Here is a 16,441-nt window from a genome sequence, read left to right as displayed (position 1 = left end):
TTTGAGGATGCTGGAATCGACAGAGGAATGGTTACACAGAGCTTTGTGACGTGCAGGATCTTACACATCTTACACCAGCACAAATTTAAAGTCTTTAAATCTAGAATTTCATTGCAGTTAAAATGGAAGTTCAGCACCTACCTTGCACAAACCCATTTGAAAAATCCTACTGGCTGCTAATCTGCTGTGATAGGTATATAAATATCTTGTTAAATCTGGCTTTAAAAGCCTGTATCTGCTTTGTTTCAGTACTCAGGAGCTCAGAATATATCTGGAGCAAAATGATGCTTTGATATTCTGCTATCTACTTAGTATCTCCTCATAGATAACAGAGGGACTCAGAATTTGTAAATGATAGCATAACATTTTCATTATCAACATCATTACTTGTGGATGATGAAGCAGAGACAGTGACAACAATTTAAAGCCGACTCAAATTGTCAGGGTACCGTCTACAGGGCAATTTATGGAGAAGATAAATTTCTGATGCTAATAGGACTCTACAGCAAAACATCGATGGCACAAACTCCTCCAAATCAAGGAGAATGGGAAGGAAGCAGGGGGGAAGGGAGCTGACTTGAGACCAGGAGAGAGGAAAAGACAAAGCTTTCCTCAGCTGCACAATCAGTACTCTGCTCTGTGAGATGCTGGTGAGACCAAGAAACAAGTGTCAGTCTCTGTATTTTTCATACCTTCATATTGCCTGTAAAATTGCTACAAGAAACATAAAGTGATCATTTAATTCAGTTTTAGTATGACTCATCATTAAATCTCACTACACAGAGTTCTCCCAAGAGCAGCACTGATTTCATTTAGGATGGTTGTGTTCTCTAGTAAACAGATGTCCTTGATTTGCCTCTACATCAAAACACAACAAGCCCATTTACCTGGTAAAAAAGTTAACTGGAGCATTAAAGCCCTGGTAATTCACACACCCATACAAACATTGCAGAGACAAGACTTGCACAGCATCTAAGATGAAGAATAACCTCAGCCTTTGAACATTTCTACCATGTTTACTGCTTAACTGCATTTTAAACTTTAGCACTTTTTTGGACACAGGACAGCAGACTTCGTTGAAAATGTACAATATATTATTTCATTCTAGTCAAGAGGTTATGTAATCATTAGTGCAGACCTATTTATCTCCCTCTCATTTCATCATTCAGAAATTTAAATGTGATTTTTGAATTTCAATTGGCTTATCAAGTGCTCAGTGACATCATGAGAGCCTGTCTCCACTGAAAGGGATTTCTGCCTTTCTTCTTCCTTGAAGACTCATGTCCTGTTCACTCTATCATCCAGTCCTTTCACAAAGCAGATGGCTGAAGTCATCAGGTTTATGCAAAAAAGAATAAGTGGCTCTCATTGCCCCAGAGAGCACTTTGCAATTGGATGCTGTTTTTACACGCACTCTTAGTGAAGCACAGTGTTTATCCTTGTAATTTTCATACTGATTTATTTTTATATTCAGGATGTCTTTGTTTCATGCTTTATTTGCAGAGTTATGACATCAATGACCCTTTCTCTGCTGGAGGTCAGTAACTGCTGCCCCTCAAATCCAGGTACCTTGGTGTCACCTGTGCTTCACACTGCCCAAAATGATTGTCAGCCAACACACCTGAGACAAAAGAGCTCCATTGATTCTCTCCCCATCCCCACAGCCAAGCAGCAAACCAATTCCTGGTCACCATGCTGATATAAGAGCAGTGGCAATTAGCAATATCCACTGTCTCAGTAGAACCCATGGCTGAGGCTGCCACAAACCAGACATCTTCCTGTGGCTTGTCCCCTGACTGAATTCATCATTTCAAATCAGGCAGTTTTCTCTTGGTCAAGGAATGACCCTGCTAATAATATTTATTATCTAACAGCTCTCAGACTGAAAGGTCATGTCATATTTCACAGAAAAATATAGTGAGCAAAACCTAATAAATAAGAATAAATGTCCTCTCTTCTCAGGGCCTTTTGACCAACTCAGCTGACAGACTCTGGACCAAGAAATGCTGGAAGTAAATTTGGGAAGGATCTCTCCAGTCACCTGTCAGCCCTGAAAGATGTGTACCTGTGCTGACCAGCACAGTGCAATCATGGTATTTAAGTTTGTTTTTTGCATAAATAGCAGCCCAGCCAAGGCAACCTAAACCTGACCTCTGGTTCTGTTCTGCAGATGAGATCTGTTTGCTCCCAAGACATGGAAGTGCTCCCCATGCACACAAGGGTTTCATCCTCCATCTCTTCAATGAGAATAATCACACTTCATTTGTGAAGCAGTTCATGTTGCTGACAAACACCTTATATTGCTTTGATTTGGATGCCAGAGATCTACTCCAGCAGATCACTATTTAGGCTGCAGAATTTGGGGGAAAGACCTTCTCTTTTTTTGAGAGAAAATACTGAGAAAATGCTGAATCACCTTTATCCCCTTGATAAACTGGTCCTTCTGCAGGCATAGTTCTTTTTAATGCTGCTTTGATGCTGTTCTTGCAACAGCCAAAAGAAAAATGGAAATGAGTTTGCAGAAAAACCCTACTCAGATTTTGGGTTTGATCCAGATTTCAGTCAACCCAAATCCCTTGATACTGGGGAAGCGTCAGGAAAATTCTTTCCACAGTCACTGCTGGATTAGATTTGTTGCCCCAGAAGAGGACATGTTTTCAGAATAAACTCTCTTTTCTCTCCAGCTTGGCACAAACTACCATGTGATACAGTCTGATAAAAGGATGTTGCACTACATTAGCATGGCAGACTTATTTGTCAGTTGTTGACTAATTATCTTGGCTGCTTGTTTGGGGACTGTGGCATCCCTTGCAGTAAATTGCATTTTACTGAGGACAGCAATTTTACTCCTTTTCTAAAGAATGTCAATACCAAGTTGGGGGGGGGTTGTATTTCCAAATAAAATATTAAAAATAGTGTGTGGTGGGGAGACAACAGCACATCTGTCACAGTATTTCCAAATGAAATACCAAACTATTCCTTTTTCCTGTATAATTCAAACAACAAAAGCCATCAAACATAGATCTGATAGTAAAATCCACTATATTGTCTCCATAATTCTAAAACCTTGGAAGAAGGACAAAAGCTGAAAAATTAACTCTATGCAAGTAAATTATTAAACTCTATTATCAGTAGCCATTCCTAAAAACAGATGCAGTAGGATACCCAGCCAAGCCAAGTGACAATGCTAAAGAGCAACTTGCAGAGCAATCAGGCTTCTTTCTAAACAATTTGCATATAGAAACACCGAAATTAAATTATCAGCTACACTTTTTCCTCAGTGACACAATAGCACTAACTCCAACAGGGTGCATGTAGAGAACAGCAAGGACTTACAGTCAAACTCTTTTAGATGAGAAATTTCAGTTGACTTAGTTTTGGTTGGGTTTTTTTTGTTTTGTTTTGCTTTATTTTTTCCAGTTGGAAAATACCAGCATCTGCTGAAAGGACTCAATAGACAGAAATCATTAGCACAGCCACAATTCATGCCAGACACTCATGTTGCTAAAGCGACTTAAGCCAACTGACATCATCTACTCTTTTCTCAAATTGTATTCTGACTCGATTTTAATATTTTCAGTAAATTATGTTTTTTAAAGACAAATCTGAGAAAACTTATGAGTAGCAAGTGTCAGTGGCTACACACAGTCTTAAGATCTTCCTGTTTGATCTCCTCACCACGGCAAGTCAGGAGACTTCATGTCCCATTCAGAGACAATCCAGGGACACCACAAACAAGGAAGGTCAGTGTCTGCTCTCTATCAACCTTATTTCCTGTTATGTAGAAGGAAACCTCCTGAGAAAAGAAAGGAAGCTATAGAAAAAAGGGTATACAGAGCACAAAAGAGGCTTTAAGGTTTTACACCCAACCTGAAAATAAAATGAACCCAAAAGGCTACTTTGGTACATTTATAATTTTGCCTTACAAACACTCACAGTTTCATTTTTGCTATCAGGCAAAAACAGCCAACACAACAGCAGCCTACAAACAGCTGTTAACACACCCCTGATCTGCTTAACACAGATCCTGCCATTCCACCCCAGATAATTTTCAACAGTTTGTGCAAAGGAAAGACAGTAAAACCAATCTGCTTATTCCAAAATATTCACTGCCTCTTAAGATGCTACTTCAAGGAAACACAGGTACAAACCAGAACTGGCATCAGGAAAGTGCAGGCAGGAAATAAAGCTGAGAGAAATACTGCCTTGCACTTACCTGGTCATTATTTCTCAAAGTAACAACATAAATCAAAAGACTAGTGACCATCCATGGACTGCAAGGCATGTGGATGATGTCCACAAGGGGGAAAAAAGGGTGAAAATAAATAAAGAAAGTAAATAAATAAAGGCCAAACACTAAGCAACAGAACTGCTGATCCTAGAATTTTCCACTCATAAGTTCTGGCATTTCTGGAGGTGTTGTTAAAGATTGCCACCCTGGATGATAATGAATGTCAGGTGTAGCTTCCATCTCCAGTGGGATGAGGAGAGATTACCCTGCTGAAGCCTACAAGACATCTTTAATCTCCTGATTTAGAATCCATTGTCCCCTATCAGTTGTCACTCTCCTGAAGGAATGCAAGGATGCTGCCAAGCACTGAAAAGCAGACAGCTGCAGCAAAGGGCTACCAGCAGCAATCCCCAGGTGCTCTGCCAACAAAACACTTAAATGTTAGTTAAGGGGGAAAAAAAATTCCATCTCCAGGTCCTTCCATTATTAATTAAACATTTTCTGGTGTCCAAGAAGAAATGCTTGCTCAAACATGTCCTTGAAGCCAGGCAGACCAACACCACAAACTTTCAAAGTTAAAGTGGAAGGGCAGCTCTCTGGAGGGGAGAACATCATGCCACCATGGAGGTGGGACGTGTTTGATGGCACAGCCAAGGATGACAACAGATTTCCTGCTCTTGAACACAGGGTGAATATTCTGTATCTACCCTCAACCAAGTGGGCAAATAACAGCCAATGTGGAGGGTCTGCCTGTCCCAGGCTGCCTCTGAACCACCAGAAAGCACAGACAAAAACAGTCTAAATCATCAAATCAACAGAAACTGCTACCCATTTCCACAGATATTTAGTCAAGCCTGTGCAGCCACTCATTTGGGATGAAATGCCTTACAATGACACTGAAATGGGACTTTAAGTTTGGGACAGGCTCTGCACTGCTATCCCAATGAATGCAGCTGCAAGGCTGTGGCAGTGCAGCCCAGGCAGTGAGCACAGACCTGGTGATCAATAGCAGAACAGGCCCTAGAACAGTTTCCATCCTTCAAAATGGCAGTGATTTGCCAAGCACTGAATGGTGAATTCTGTAAGAGTGACTGGTTTAAGCTTCAATAAAATCATAACTATGAAGTTTAACTTTTCTGCTGAGACATATCCGGAGTAGGCTGGAAACTAAATCACAGAAGAATCACAGACTCCCACTTCAGTGGGGTCAGGACTTCATCTTAGGCAGGTCTTTTAATCATTTCAGACCAAGGAACTCGATGTAAGTCCTTTATATCTCAATCTCTTGCCTTCATCACTCTGGCATTCCTCCTCCCAAGGACTCAGCCTGTTGACCTCCACATAAACCCAGAACAGAGCATGTGCTGCTTTTTGTTGCATCACTTCACTCAAATGAACACTCAGGACAAGATCTTTTCCATTCTATTTGTGGATTTACGCTCATCCAACCATTTCTTTCTCACATTAGCACAAGACTATCCATTTGCAATGTAATTTTTTTTTTCTGTTATCAGTTTTAAGTTTGGGAGATGCAGATTTGAAAGAATAGACAGAGTAAAGAAAGCTTTCCTGGTTAGAATTTTGGTCAATGGAATGTAAAGGTTGTCATTTACTGCAGATGGCAATAATATAAAAAAAAAAAATGGTGAAAATGTAAAATGAATAAAATATAGACAGTATTTTCACAAATTTTCCCTGATGGCTTTAAAATAAGCTCACTTTGATACTGCAGGAAAGGGCTTGGTTTCAGCCTCCTGCTCCACAGTCTGACACACTGGGCTTGGCCATTTGTATCAAATGAGACTCTGTCTTCTTTTTATTACAGAGTTCCACCCCCCTCCACTTTTGAAACCATGACAGTTGATACATAAACCTGCACATGTTCCAGTTTGTCTGTAATTCCCACCTCTCAAGTCCCTGGAATACACAAACCTTTTCATATGCAATAGCATTCCATGCAGTTAAAGGGTACATTCATGGAAAATGACACCAGAAGCTACATTTTACCTTATAAAAGAGTAAATCAACACTGAGTTGTTACTTTCTGGTACCATATCTATGCATCTAATTTGAAGTCATTGTCAAAATCTGTCATATATACTAAAAGTTCTCACTGTTATTTAAGGAAAAAATAAAAGAGGAATACAAGAAATATTTCTTACGCTTTTTTTCTCCTCAAAAATAAATATACCAGCAAATTTCACACAAAGAATTCTGCTCCTTTTTGTCTTAAAGGGAACCTATTTCTCAACTGAATTGCTTTCCCTACCTTATTACTTGAAGAGATTACAGTCAGGGCTGTATATTGCAGCTACCCTATATTTAGAAGCTGGGTAATAAACCACATAAATAGCACACTGAATAAAACATTAAGACATAAAAGGAGTTAAATAGAACAAAGGGCTAAAGCTTATTGTGCAGTAACCATGTCTGACCCGTTGAAATACAAAGGACTCATAATTCTAGTTCGCAAAATGCAGAGTTGGGGTTTAAATCAGGAGGCAGCCAGCAGTGGCTGAGCGCTGGAGCTCCTTGCACAGCCTTGCAGGGCCCTCTGCTGGAAATGGAAATCCATCCCAGGGCTGCCCGACAGCACTGCTGGGAAAAATGATGCTCTGACCCCAAAATAAAGGGAGAATAAGAAGCCAGGGCTTTCCCTGTTTTCTTGAAAGCAGCAATATTTCTAATACAAAGCTGCATTTTTCAGCTCTCTTTTAAGGAGATTAAATCCCTGGAGCCTGTGTAAGTAAAGAGGTTTTCCTCTGACTCCAATGGGGACAAGAGTCTGTCCATAAAGTCCTGACTGCAGAGAAAGTCCTTAAAGTTGTGGAAAACAGCAATTGATGGGGAGCATTCTGCCTAAAAATTTAGACCCTTCAGCAAAGCTGGAAGCAATTTGGGTGAGCATCATCCCATAAAACAGCAAAAAGCCCAGCTGCAGCAGTAATTCATGGCAGAAGCTGCTCAGCTGGCTGTACCAGCTCAGGGTCTGCAGGTCCAGCCCTCACACGAGGTGACCTGACAAAGTGTCTCTTCAATGCTTCTTCATTTGTGACTTAGAGCAGTGAGGTGGAAACAAATCTTTTCTGGTACTAAATGTATGTTGCCTCATCCAGCACAGCATGGAGTTGATCTTTATATTGGTATTAGGTACTCAAGAGCCTGAAATACTGCTGAGGTTTTTTTTAAAAAGAGTAAGGTTGATGCTCATGCTTCCCTTAGCTATTGTTGGGGCAAAAGACAAACCCTTCAGAAGGATATTAACAGCAAAAAAGCCAGATGAACATTCTTACATGTCTTCTCTGCACAGATACACAAGGAGGCTGCTGAAATAATCTGCACAAGCAGCATCTTCAGTGATCTAATGGTGATGAGAAGGAACATTTCTCCTCTACCTTTTGCCTTTTGACTCTGCCAGTCAAAGCAATTACAGTGTTCCAATAAAAAATGGGCTGCAGCCTCCAAGCTGGATTCAAGATCCAAAGTTCTCCAGAGAGATGGCAGGATTGGCTTGCAGGATTGAAGAGTCTCTCCCCTAACAGGTATTTGATGGGGGTGAATATTTCACAGAACAAAAGAAAGAACCAGGTCTGTCTTACACTTTATTACAGTGAAGAGGCCCCATTGTCAAAGGGATTGCTCCATGCCATTCTCTCCCACTTTTCAGGAGCAGGATGGCTATTGGGTTCATAAGATCCAGGCTCTGTTCCTGCCTGAATAGTGCAGACAGCTGTCAAATCTCATTCTTTCAGGCACCATTTAGCATGACCTAGGTCAATAATTGTCTTTTCCCAGATTAGGCTCCTTAAAAATGGCAGTGTTTTGAAAAGAAAAAGTCAATGCCCACTTTTCACCTTAAATTCTCTTGTCTGCTCTTAGTTAATAAAGTTTCTTAGCTGTAGCACATACACATTCAAAGGTGTTGATGATGTCAAGTACATCACTTGAAACATTCTGATTATCAGGAGCAGACACAACCTCTCCTTAAAAACCAGGCAGGGCACCTCATCCCTCTCAAGCAGCACCCCACCTCAGCATGGACCTGTCAGGTGACAGCTGCTGGACCTCAGGGACACTGCACAAAGCCTTTGCTGAACCCAGAGCTCGGGTTCATCCCTCTAATGTGCTTCAGGACATTTAGCTTTGAAAAACCTGAATGCTGCCTATTGACTGCAAAAATTTTATCTCAATCACTACCCTAGAACATGCTAATTTGTATGAAATAAATGAGGCTAATTATTTGCTTTCCACAAAACAGGCTCTGCTAAAAGCTCTGAATTATTTGCTTTCCTGATGAACAAGGCAGCACCTTGCTCACATAATAGATTCCATCAGAGATTTGATTATACATTAGAAGGCCAATCTATGTGTTGTGTCAAGCAGCAGAGATAAGATGAGGCTGGGAAATGCAGGTCCCTTGAGGAGAGATCCTCAAACCCTCTGGATGCTCTGTGGTGCCAAGTGTCACACCTAGGGAGCTGCAGGATCAAAAATGGGATGGTTGCTTCATCAACCCCATGGAATCAGAGTGGGATGGAGTCACCTCAGTGTACAAATGGGGGAAACTCACATCTGGGGAAGAACAAGACACCTCAGTCTAAAAAGGGACATGCAGGCTTCAGCTTCAAGGGTGTCCATTGGAAAAACAACTCCACAATCAGACCAAACTGCTGATGAGGAGCAGGACCTTCCTTTAGCTCAGCAGAGAAATCACAACACACAAATGTGCTTAAATTCAAGCAACTTGACTGTGCTTTGTGGTACCTCTTGGATGTGGTGGAGAGAATTCCTGGTGTCAGTTATAAGTACCCACTCAAATATTCTCAAATTTTATGTAGAAAATATTGTCAATTTACATAGTGTACTATCTTCATCATACAAGCCCACAACACAAGATCACTACTGCCTTATTACAGGTGTTTCCCTTCAGTATACAGGCAAAGTGCATCTTGAAAGGACAAAAATGACATTTCTTCTGACAAGACCATTCCCAAATGACAAAAGGTGCAGAAGGCTGTTCACCAGTTTTTTCTGCAGAGTCAACTCTGAAATGCTCTGCTATTAACTTGTCATTGTGCATAGACTCCCTTTCCAGTTTCTAGAACAGATACCTGCAAAGCAGCAATATGGATCACCCTCCAACACTGCATTCACTGGAATCACCCTTTGGAATTTTGCTGAAAAATCCAGTTATCCTCCACAACCTGTGGCTGTGTTTTATTGCAAACACATCCAAGTGTTGCACAGCCAGGGAGAACAGAGCTGGTGATGGAGGAAGGCAGGGAGGGCGTTTGTAGCTCTCAGACACAGCAGGTCAGTCAGTCCTGCTTGCCAGCTCTGAAGATATTTCGGTGAGCACAGGAGGTGCCTTCAGCTCCTGCCTAGACAACACTGGAAGCAGCCAGGAAAGAGATCAATAGTTTGTCTCTTATGGAGGATGGAGCCTTCACCAAAAGTATCCCCACTTCCCAGCCTGAGTGGAGTGGATGCTAACATTAGACCTGGGCCCACAAGAACCTGGCTCAGAGCTAAGAACATTGCATATGGATTTTAGGACTAACACCTTATTTAAGAATAAGACTGCAGCACTTGCAGAAATTCCCAAGGCAGCGTGAAGCTGACTGTGGTGCTGAGAATGCAGAGCCATCATGGAGTTTGCAGACAGATTTTGGCCTCTCCCAAAAAGCAGCACTGACACGTGGCATTTTGTCACCTTACCTCTCTCTCCAGAGGGATCAAAGGTGGCACAGCCTTAGCAGAACCATCCCATTTCATTTAGGTCCTGCACAGACACCTTTGCATTAGCATTGGTACATCTGTATCTCTTTCAGCTTTCAAGCTGATGTGTCTGCACAATCCTACCAGTGATGTTGCTACAAAAATCCAGTCTGGCAGTCAACCCAGCTTGTTCTCAGATTTTTCTGTCATTTGTAAAATGATAACACATTGTGCCCTGTAGATATTTCCCTACTACAATAGTACATCCCTTTAAATGCAGGATCTTTGTTTGCCTCACTATGCAAGTAAGGAAAAGAAGGAGAGTATCACAGGCTGATCTAAAGCACAGGTCAGAATTTGTGTCAGACAGTGAAAGAACTGGCTAACATGAGTCTGAGGGCTTCGATTTATTGCCCACCAAAGCAAATGACACTTTTGTAAAGTCAGTTGATAACGACAGGATTAAGAGGGTGAAGATAAAGATACATCTCAGAATGTCTTTGGATAAGGATAAAGCAAAATAACACAAACAAATCCCAAAGTCCTAGCAGTCATGAAGTCACTCAAAAAACCACCTGGCAAGCTTCAGTACATAAAATTACCAGAGAAAAGCCATGAAAATTTACAATAACTCGTTTTTTCTTGTTGGTGCTGTATTTTTAACCTATTGCACTGATTATAACATGCTGTCAACAGCCTCATCAATTATCCATTGCTAGAAAGTGGGCTCTAACATGCTGCAAGTGTATTAATTGGTCTCAGTAGCACATAATGAGTTTAAAAGCTCCTACCTGTGTGCCCCCGGGGATGGTGACTAGAGGCGGACAACAATTTACAGCAGACCATTAACACATAGACCAGAAAGAGCCAGTCAGACAGAAGCATTGATTTGGCACAGAATCTCATCCTGGAGGCAGAAAAGGAAGCAGTTGAGTGAAAGAACAATGTGAGTAGGGAATAACACAAAAATGATGTGGGGAAGGGAAAGCTGAAAAGATGCTGAAGAATAACTAATGTGGTTTATTACAAGGCAACACTCACAAAATCATATTCGTCATTTGGTTGGGATCAATTCTTTGTTAAGGACATTTTAAAATTAGAAGCAGTGTCTATCACACATCACATTACCCACAAACACATATTTATAATAACACATTATGAGTGCAATACATTCTATGAATCTGAGATAAGATTCTTCTGAGATTCTTTTGTCTTTTATTAAGAACCATCCACACTCAAATTTAAATATACGTATTTATGAATTGTGCTACTATTTTTAAAATGCACCTCCTCCAATGATAGGAAAAAAAAATACCATTTTTACTTAACACTTCCCAGGACATATTTGCTAAAGCTACTAGCTCCCCTGTAGCCATGCACAGGAATTGGCTGGGCATCCCAAACACACAATATTTGGGAGATTTCCTGGAGATCAGCGAGTTTGCTGAGGGTAAAACACCCATGAAACAGCACCTCAGTCAAATATGCAAGGACTCACTTCTCTGCCAGGGTGTTGGAAATTCCATCTCAGAAAACATTTGCTCTAAAGAAGGTATTGTTGCTCTTATTCATGTTATTTTAAGATTGCAAATCCTCAGTAATTTTTCTGCAAATATCTACAATTAAACCCCTCAATAGCTTATGTTATGCCATTCATCATATAGAAAGGGAATCTAATCATCTTCTTAAACTCAGTTATGATGATTTATTGCTTGTATGATACATAAATGGGTGTTATGCAGTTGATCCCTTAGATACCATGTTCCACACTTTCAGCAAATTCTGTAAGCGGGAACACATCAAATTAATTAAAGGCAATTTATAGATTTGCATAAATTGAACCAAATACTGTTTTCATGGCAGTGACGTTATTCTGCAGTTAATCAGCACACTGGGATTTGAGCAAGCCTATCACAAGTTTATTTGCACCAAAAAGTCTTTTGGGAACTTCTTTCCCCTGCAGATTCCAGTTCAGAGTCCTGCAGCTTTTTCTAAAAAAAAATTTTCTGTATAGCTCAAAAATACCGAAGACTAGTGAGCTAACCCAATAGTCAAGTACTGAAGAGACTAGTTTAAAAAAAAGTCCCAAGTAACACATCTTAGACACCTCTACTGTCACAACCAAGTAAAGCACTTGGATGCTGTTTAAATTTGATAAACATCTACAAACAAAACTAAGACAGAGGCCATGTTTTCTTGTTTAAAAGTGCTTGCAAAATTTCCCCTTACACACTTTGCAAAACAATATTTTTCTCTAATTGTAAATGTTGATGAAGCCCAGACAAATCAAAAATGCACTTATTGGTATCAAAAGCTGAGAGACCAAAAGCCTGCTGCATGTAAATATATTTTAGCAACAAATACTGTTTTACACTTGAGAAAGAAATACATTGGTGCAAATCCCAGCACCTTCAGCCTACAAATTTTTTTTTTATGTTACACAAATATTGTGGGACAAAAAAACCTCACCATGTCTACAGAGTTCAGAAAATTAAAAAATACACACAAAGAAGCCACACTTTAAAGACTGATTTGGGAAAATGGTACCTTTTCTGGCTTTAAGAAGATGCTCTGTTTGGAGTCCAATATGTCACCAAATACAGGAACAAACACCCTGATGGTCTTTTACAGCTGTATTTAGGAGCCTTCAGTGAGCATGACTCAAGCCCAGAAGACAAAGGTGTCACTGCTCCTCACCTACCCCACAAGTAGCCTCTTCTGGAGCACTCCCAGGCTAATTCAGAGGAGCTGAACCTAATTCACCTCTTGCATCAGCTGAACCACATCATGTCCCTCAGTTAATGGGACTGAGTCACTGTGAAACCAGCATAAATCTCATTATTGCTGTTGATCCACTATTAGCCCAAGAAAACTGCCTAGAAAGTTCTGAAATCAGTGTGCCATTTCAGATTTTGTTCATCCAAATCTTTCCCAGGTGAAAGAACCTCCTATTTTTCAGTAGAGATCTGAGCTTCACCTTAGTTTTCTTGGTCCCTCTGATTTTTTTCCCCCCAGTTGAGTTTGACTGTTTTGAGATATTAAACAAGGAATGTGAAACCAGGGCTCATCAGGTTAACAGGGTAATCTTACACCTGTGTAGGAATGTTCAAATCCAGGAATAAGTGTATCACTGCACAGCATCCACCTGGTCAAACCCAAACTAAAAGGCAGCTCAAGGGACCCAGTGCCATCCAAATGACACATTTGCAGACCTCAGTCTGCCTTGCAGGTAGACAGGACACAGGTTTTCAGCCTGCTAATGTAAAGAAGTACAAGTGGATCTTTGAGAAGGCAGGGAAAAAATGAAATTTGGCAGACAGATGCAGCAAGGGGTGCTGAGCCCTTCAGCGTCAGTGGGCTGCCGCTTTCAGAAATGTCAAGCCTTCATTCTCTGTTGGATTCAAGTGGATATTGTTGCTAACCAGAACAGAGAATCTTCAGTGTCATTTGAAAGATAAAAAGTGCTCTTACCTTGGGGACTTTGCAAGAATTTTGTTCCAGTCAAACACAATTATTTCAGTGTGTTTTTCATAGTTATTCCAGATTCCCATTTGCGGCAGCAAATAAGCCTTTCTGCATCTCAGAATTTTTCCTTCACTTCGGGGACCTAGAAAGAAAGCCACGTTACACTGCAATTAACGTCTGGAATGGTGCTGTAAAACACATCTTTGTTACCAAAATCTTAGTTTCACAGTGCCACCTACAGTGCAATCTGGGGCAAAAGGCAGCAGTTGTGTTGCTGTTTTCTTTGTGAGAACACAGAGAAGCTGTGGTGAGGCAGCTCTGAGTTATCACTGCATTAACCAAAGTCAGAGTTTGCTGTACTAGGAGTTGCAAACAGGAAGTTTGTCTTATCACCGTGTGCCCTCTCAGCACCCAACTGCTGGAAAAGCTGTGAGATCTAAGGCTGCACCATAGTGCAAACACATTTCCACCTGATTCCGTGAAACCTCCAGCTCTTTGAACCAGAGATTATTAAATATAGTGGGAATAATCTGTCATTGTCCTCATAAAGATTTGGCCCAGGCTCTGGGGCTTTCCTCGGGAGCAGAGGGTCACATCCACAGGAGTTGTCTGGGATGGATGCATTATTGCACCCTCTGACCTTTCTGCCTCTCCTCGCTTCCAGCATCACCTCTCACACCCACAGCCAGCAGTCACACTCTGAAATCTCCACCTGGAATCCCTTTTGCAGCAGCACTGACACACATCCAGCAGAATAATGAGCTCAAACACTCCGTTTTATAGACTTTCAGCCCTCATTCCTTTTGCTGTTTATATTTGTTCTCTTGCTTCCATCCCTGGGCACAACTTGACCTTCTGCTGTTGAAAACACAGCACAGAGCAATTTGTGAGAGTAATAATAATGTGGTCTTCACCTACACAGTGATCACAAACAATAACCTCTTCCCATCCTATCCACCATGCTTTTCATTTCACTCCTCCTTTGATCAATTAGAAATTTGCTTTTAAGGAACACAAAAGTACACCACCACACTGTAGGGAAGGGCATGTCTGGGGTTCAGGATAGAAAGGTCCCTGGCTCAACACACTCACAGAATCACAGAACCTTCCAGTCACAGCTTGGAAGCTTAAAGCTCATCTTGTTCCAAACCACTGCCATGGGCAAGGACACCTTCCACTAGACCAGGTTGTTCAAAACCCCATCCAACCTGGCAGTAACAGATCCTTTTTGTTCAGAATGGTATGAGAAAATAGAGTAATTGCTGGAATTAAAGAGGTGCCAGGCCAGCAATCCATAATTAATCACATTTTACTCTCTTTGCTTTCCAAGGTGGAGTTCCAGGGTGAGCCAAAATCAGCAGTTCTTTCAAATCATCAGTGGAAATCAAAACAAAATGTGGGCAAAAAGTTGTCTTAAGAAAAAGCACTACTATCCTGTATTAATCCTTTCTTCCCCAAATACACATAAACTAAAAAATAAAAATAAAAATAAAAATAAAAATAAAAATAAAAATAAAAATAAAACAACAGTGTGTCTCAAAAGGCCTATTAAGAAGAAGCAAATAAACAGGACTTTCAATACAGCATTGACTGACTGAAATGGTTATGTGGTACATTTTTACCCATTTCATAATAGGACAGGTAGATAAATACATTCTTACAGCGCTCCCTTGGAAATCAATACTGCAATACACTAACTTGGGTTTTAGTGCTTATCTGTTCCATAATTTTTATTAGAGAGGAAAATAAAACCCTGTGCAGATGCATCTACAGGTAAATACAAATAGTCAGTGTAACCTGTTCTGTAAACACATGTTAAACACTGGTAAAAGGCAAGGGAGTATTGATTAGTCCAACTCACTCTAATTAAGTGGATGCAGCAAAAGTGACAGATGATACATCCACCTGCATATCTCCAGGCTTTCTGATGCCTTCCAGGCAGTGATATTTCTTTAAAAAATAGAGTTGTTTGAGGGGAGATTAAGGCAAACTCCTGAAACCAGCTTCAGCTGGTTTATGTCAATAAAGGAGACCGATCAGAACAGAAACAAGAGGCTCACCTGGTTAATAACTGTAAAAGGAATTCCAGGCTTTTCACAGCAAAAATACGTTTTGTGTGTATTTTGTGAACAGTGGATTTAACTGCTGGTCCCTGCCTCGTCTCAGGGTGACATATTACTCTGGGAAACAGAGCTGCTTGTTTATTTTTATACAATGAGCTCCAGCCAGTGAGCAACTGAACTCCACCTCCATCTCCTGCAAAGCTGTAGAAAAGAAGGAAGAGGGAATGGGAGAGGGGAAGAGCTCCCATCTCAGTATTTATGCATGGACTGGCCATGAGCAACTCCTGTTTTGCACAGGAGTTCCCCAGAGGATGAACAACTCCCCATGGTCAGCATTTAGGGCAAATGCAGATTGTGGGTTCTGGAGGGAATTGCAATGGTTAGATCTGCTGCACCTTGGTCCCAGCACAGTCTGCTCTCTGTGCTTCTGCACTCCAGGAAAATGGGTATAAACAGCACTTCCCTATGCCAGGGAATTGTTTCAAGAACAGAAAAAATAAAGGTCTCAAGTTATTTGAAGACTGTATAGGCACTGTATAATTCCTTTGACAGATGGAATAAGATAACATTTTAAATTAGGTGCATTTCCTACCAATATTTACATGTTGTAAAATGCTTCTTATGGCTACTTTCTGCAAAGAATAAATTACTAAACCATTTTATGCCATCTTTTATAATAAGCTGTTAAATAATTTAGAAAACCTCCTTTCATTAAATATTTAAAAGGCCTTAATTTCTGCATTCTAAATAATTCCTCACTTAAAATACAACTGTGCATCCCTTAAAGACTCTTCTTGTGTAAAGCATGGGGTGAAAAGGGAAGAAATTTGGGGGGGCATGTACTGTTTAGGGGATTTGCCAGCCTGACTTTAACCTCACTGTCAGCCTGGCTAAACCCTTATCTCCTTCTGAATAAAGGGAAAAGGGAAATAGAGCAATATCTGATGTTTCTTAGAAGGGGAGG

General features: G+C 40.7%; 1 protein-coding gene across 3 annotated transcripts in view; it reads right to left on the bottom strand.

Moving 5' to 3' along the window:
* TAFA4 (TAFA chemokine like family member 4) overlaps positions 1 to 16,441 on the bottom strand; it is a 66,626-nt gene that overhangs the window by 29,266 nt on the left and 20,919 nt on the right. For 2 of the 3 annotated variants that reach the window (XM_085072326.1, XM_085072324.1), the window contains exons 2-3: positions 13,421 to 13,556; positions 10,741 to 10,856 (exon numbers count right to left, since the gene is read on the bottom strand). In XM_085072326.1, the coding sequence (XP_084928452.1) occupies positions 10,741 to 10,856; positions 13,421 to 13,500 (196 nt within the window). In that variant the 5' untranslated portion in view covers positions 13,501 to 13,556. Of the gene's footprint in view, positions 1 to 10,740; positions 10,857 to 12,496; positions 12,629 to 13,420; positions 13,557 to 16,441 lie in introns of those variants that run through there. The other variant, XM_085072327.1, reaches the window with a different exon arrangement.

Source organism: Lichenostomus cassidix, chromosome 12 (genome assembly GCF_008360975.1).
Source record: "Lichenostomus cassidix isolate B80296 chromosome 12, HeHo_3.0, whole genome shotgun sequence".
Taxonomy (NCBI): domain Eukaryota; kingdom Metazoa; phylum Chordata; class Aves; order Passeriformes; family Meliphagidae; genus Lichenostomus; species Lichenostomus cassidix.
The sequence above is the reverse complement of the archived record's forward strand: the minus strand, read 5'-3'. Positions and strand labels throughout refer to the sequence as shown.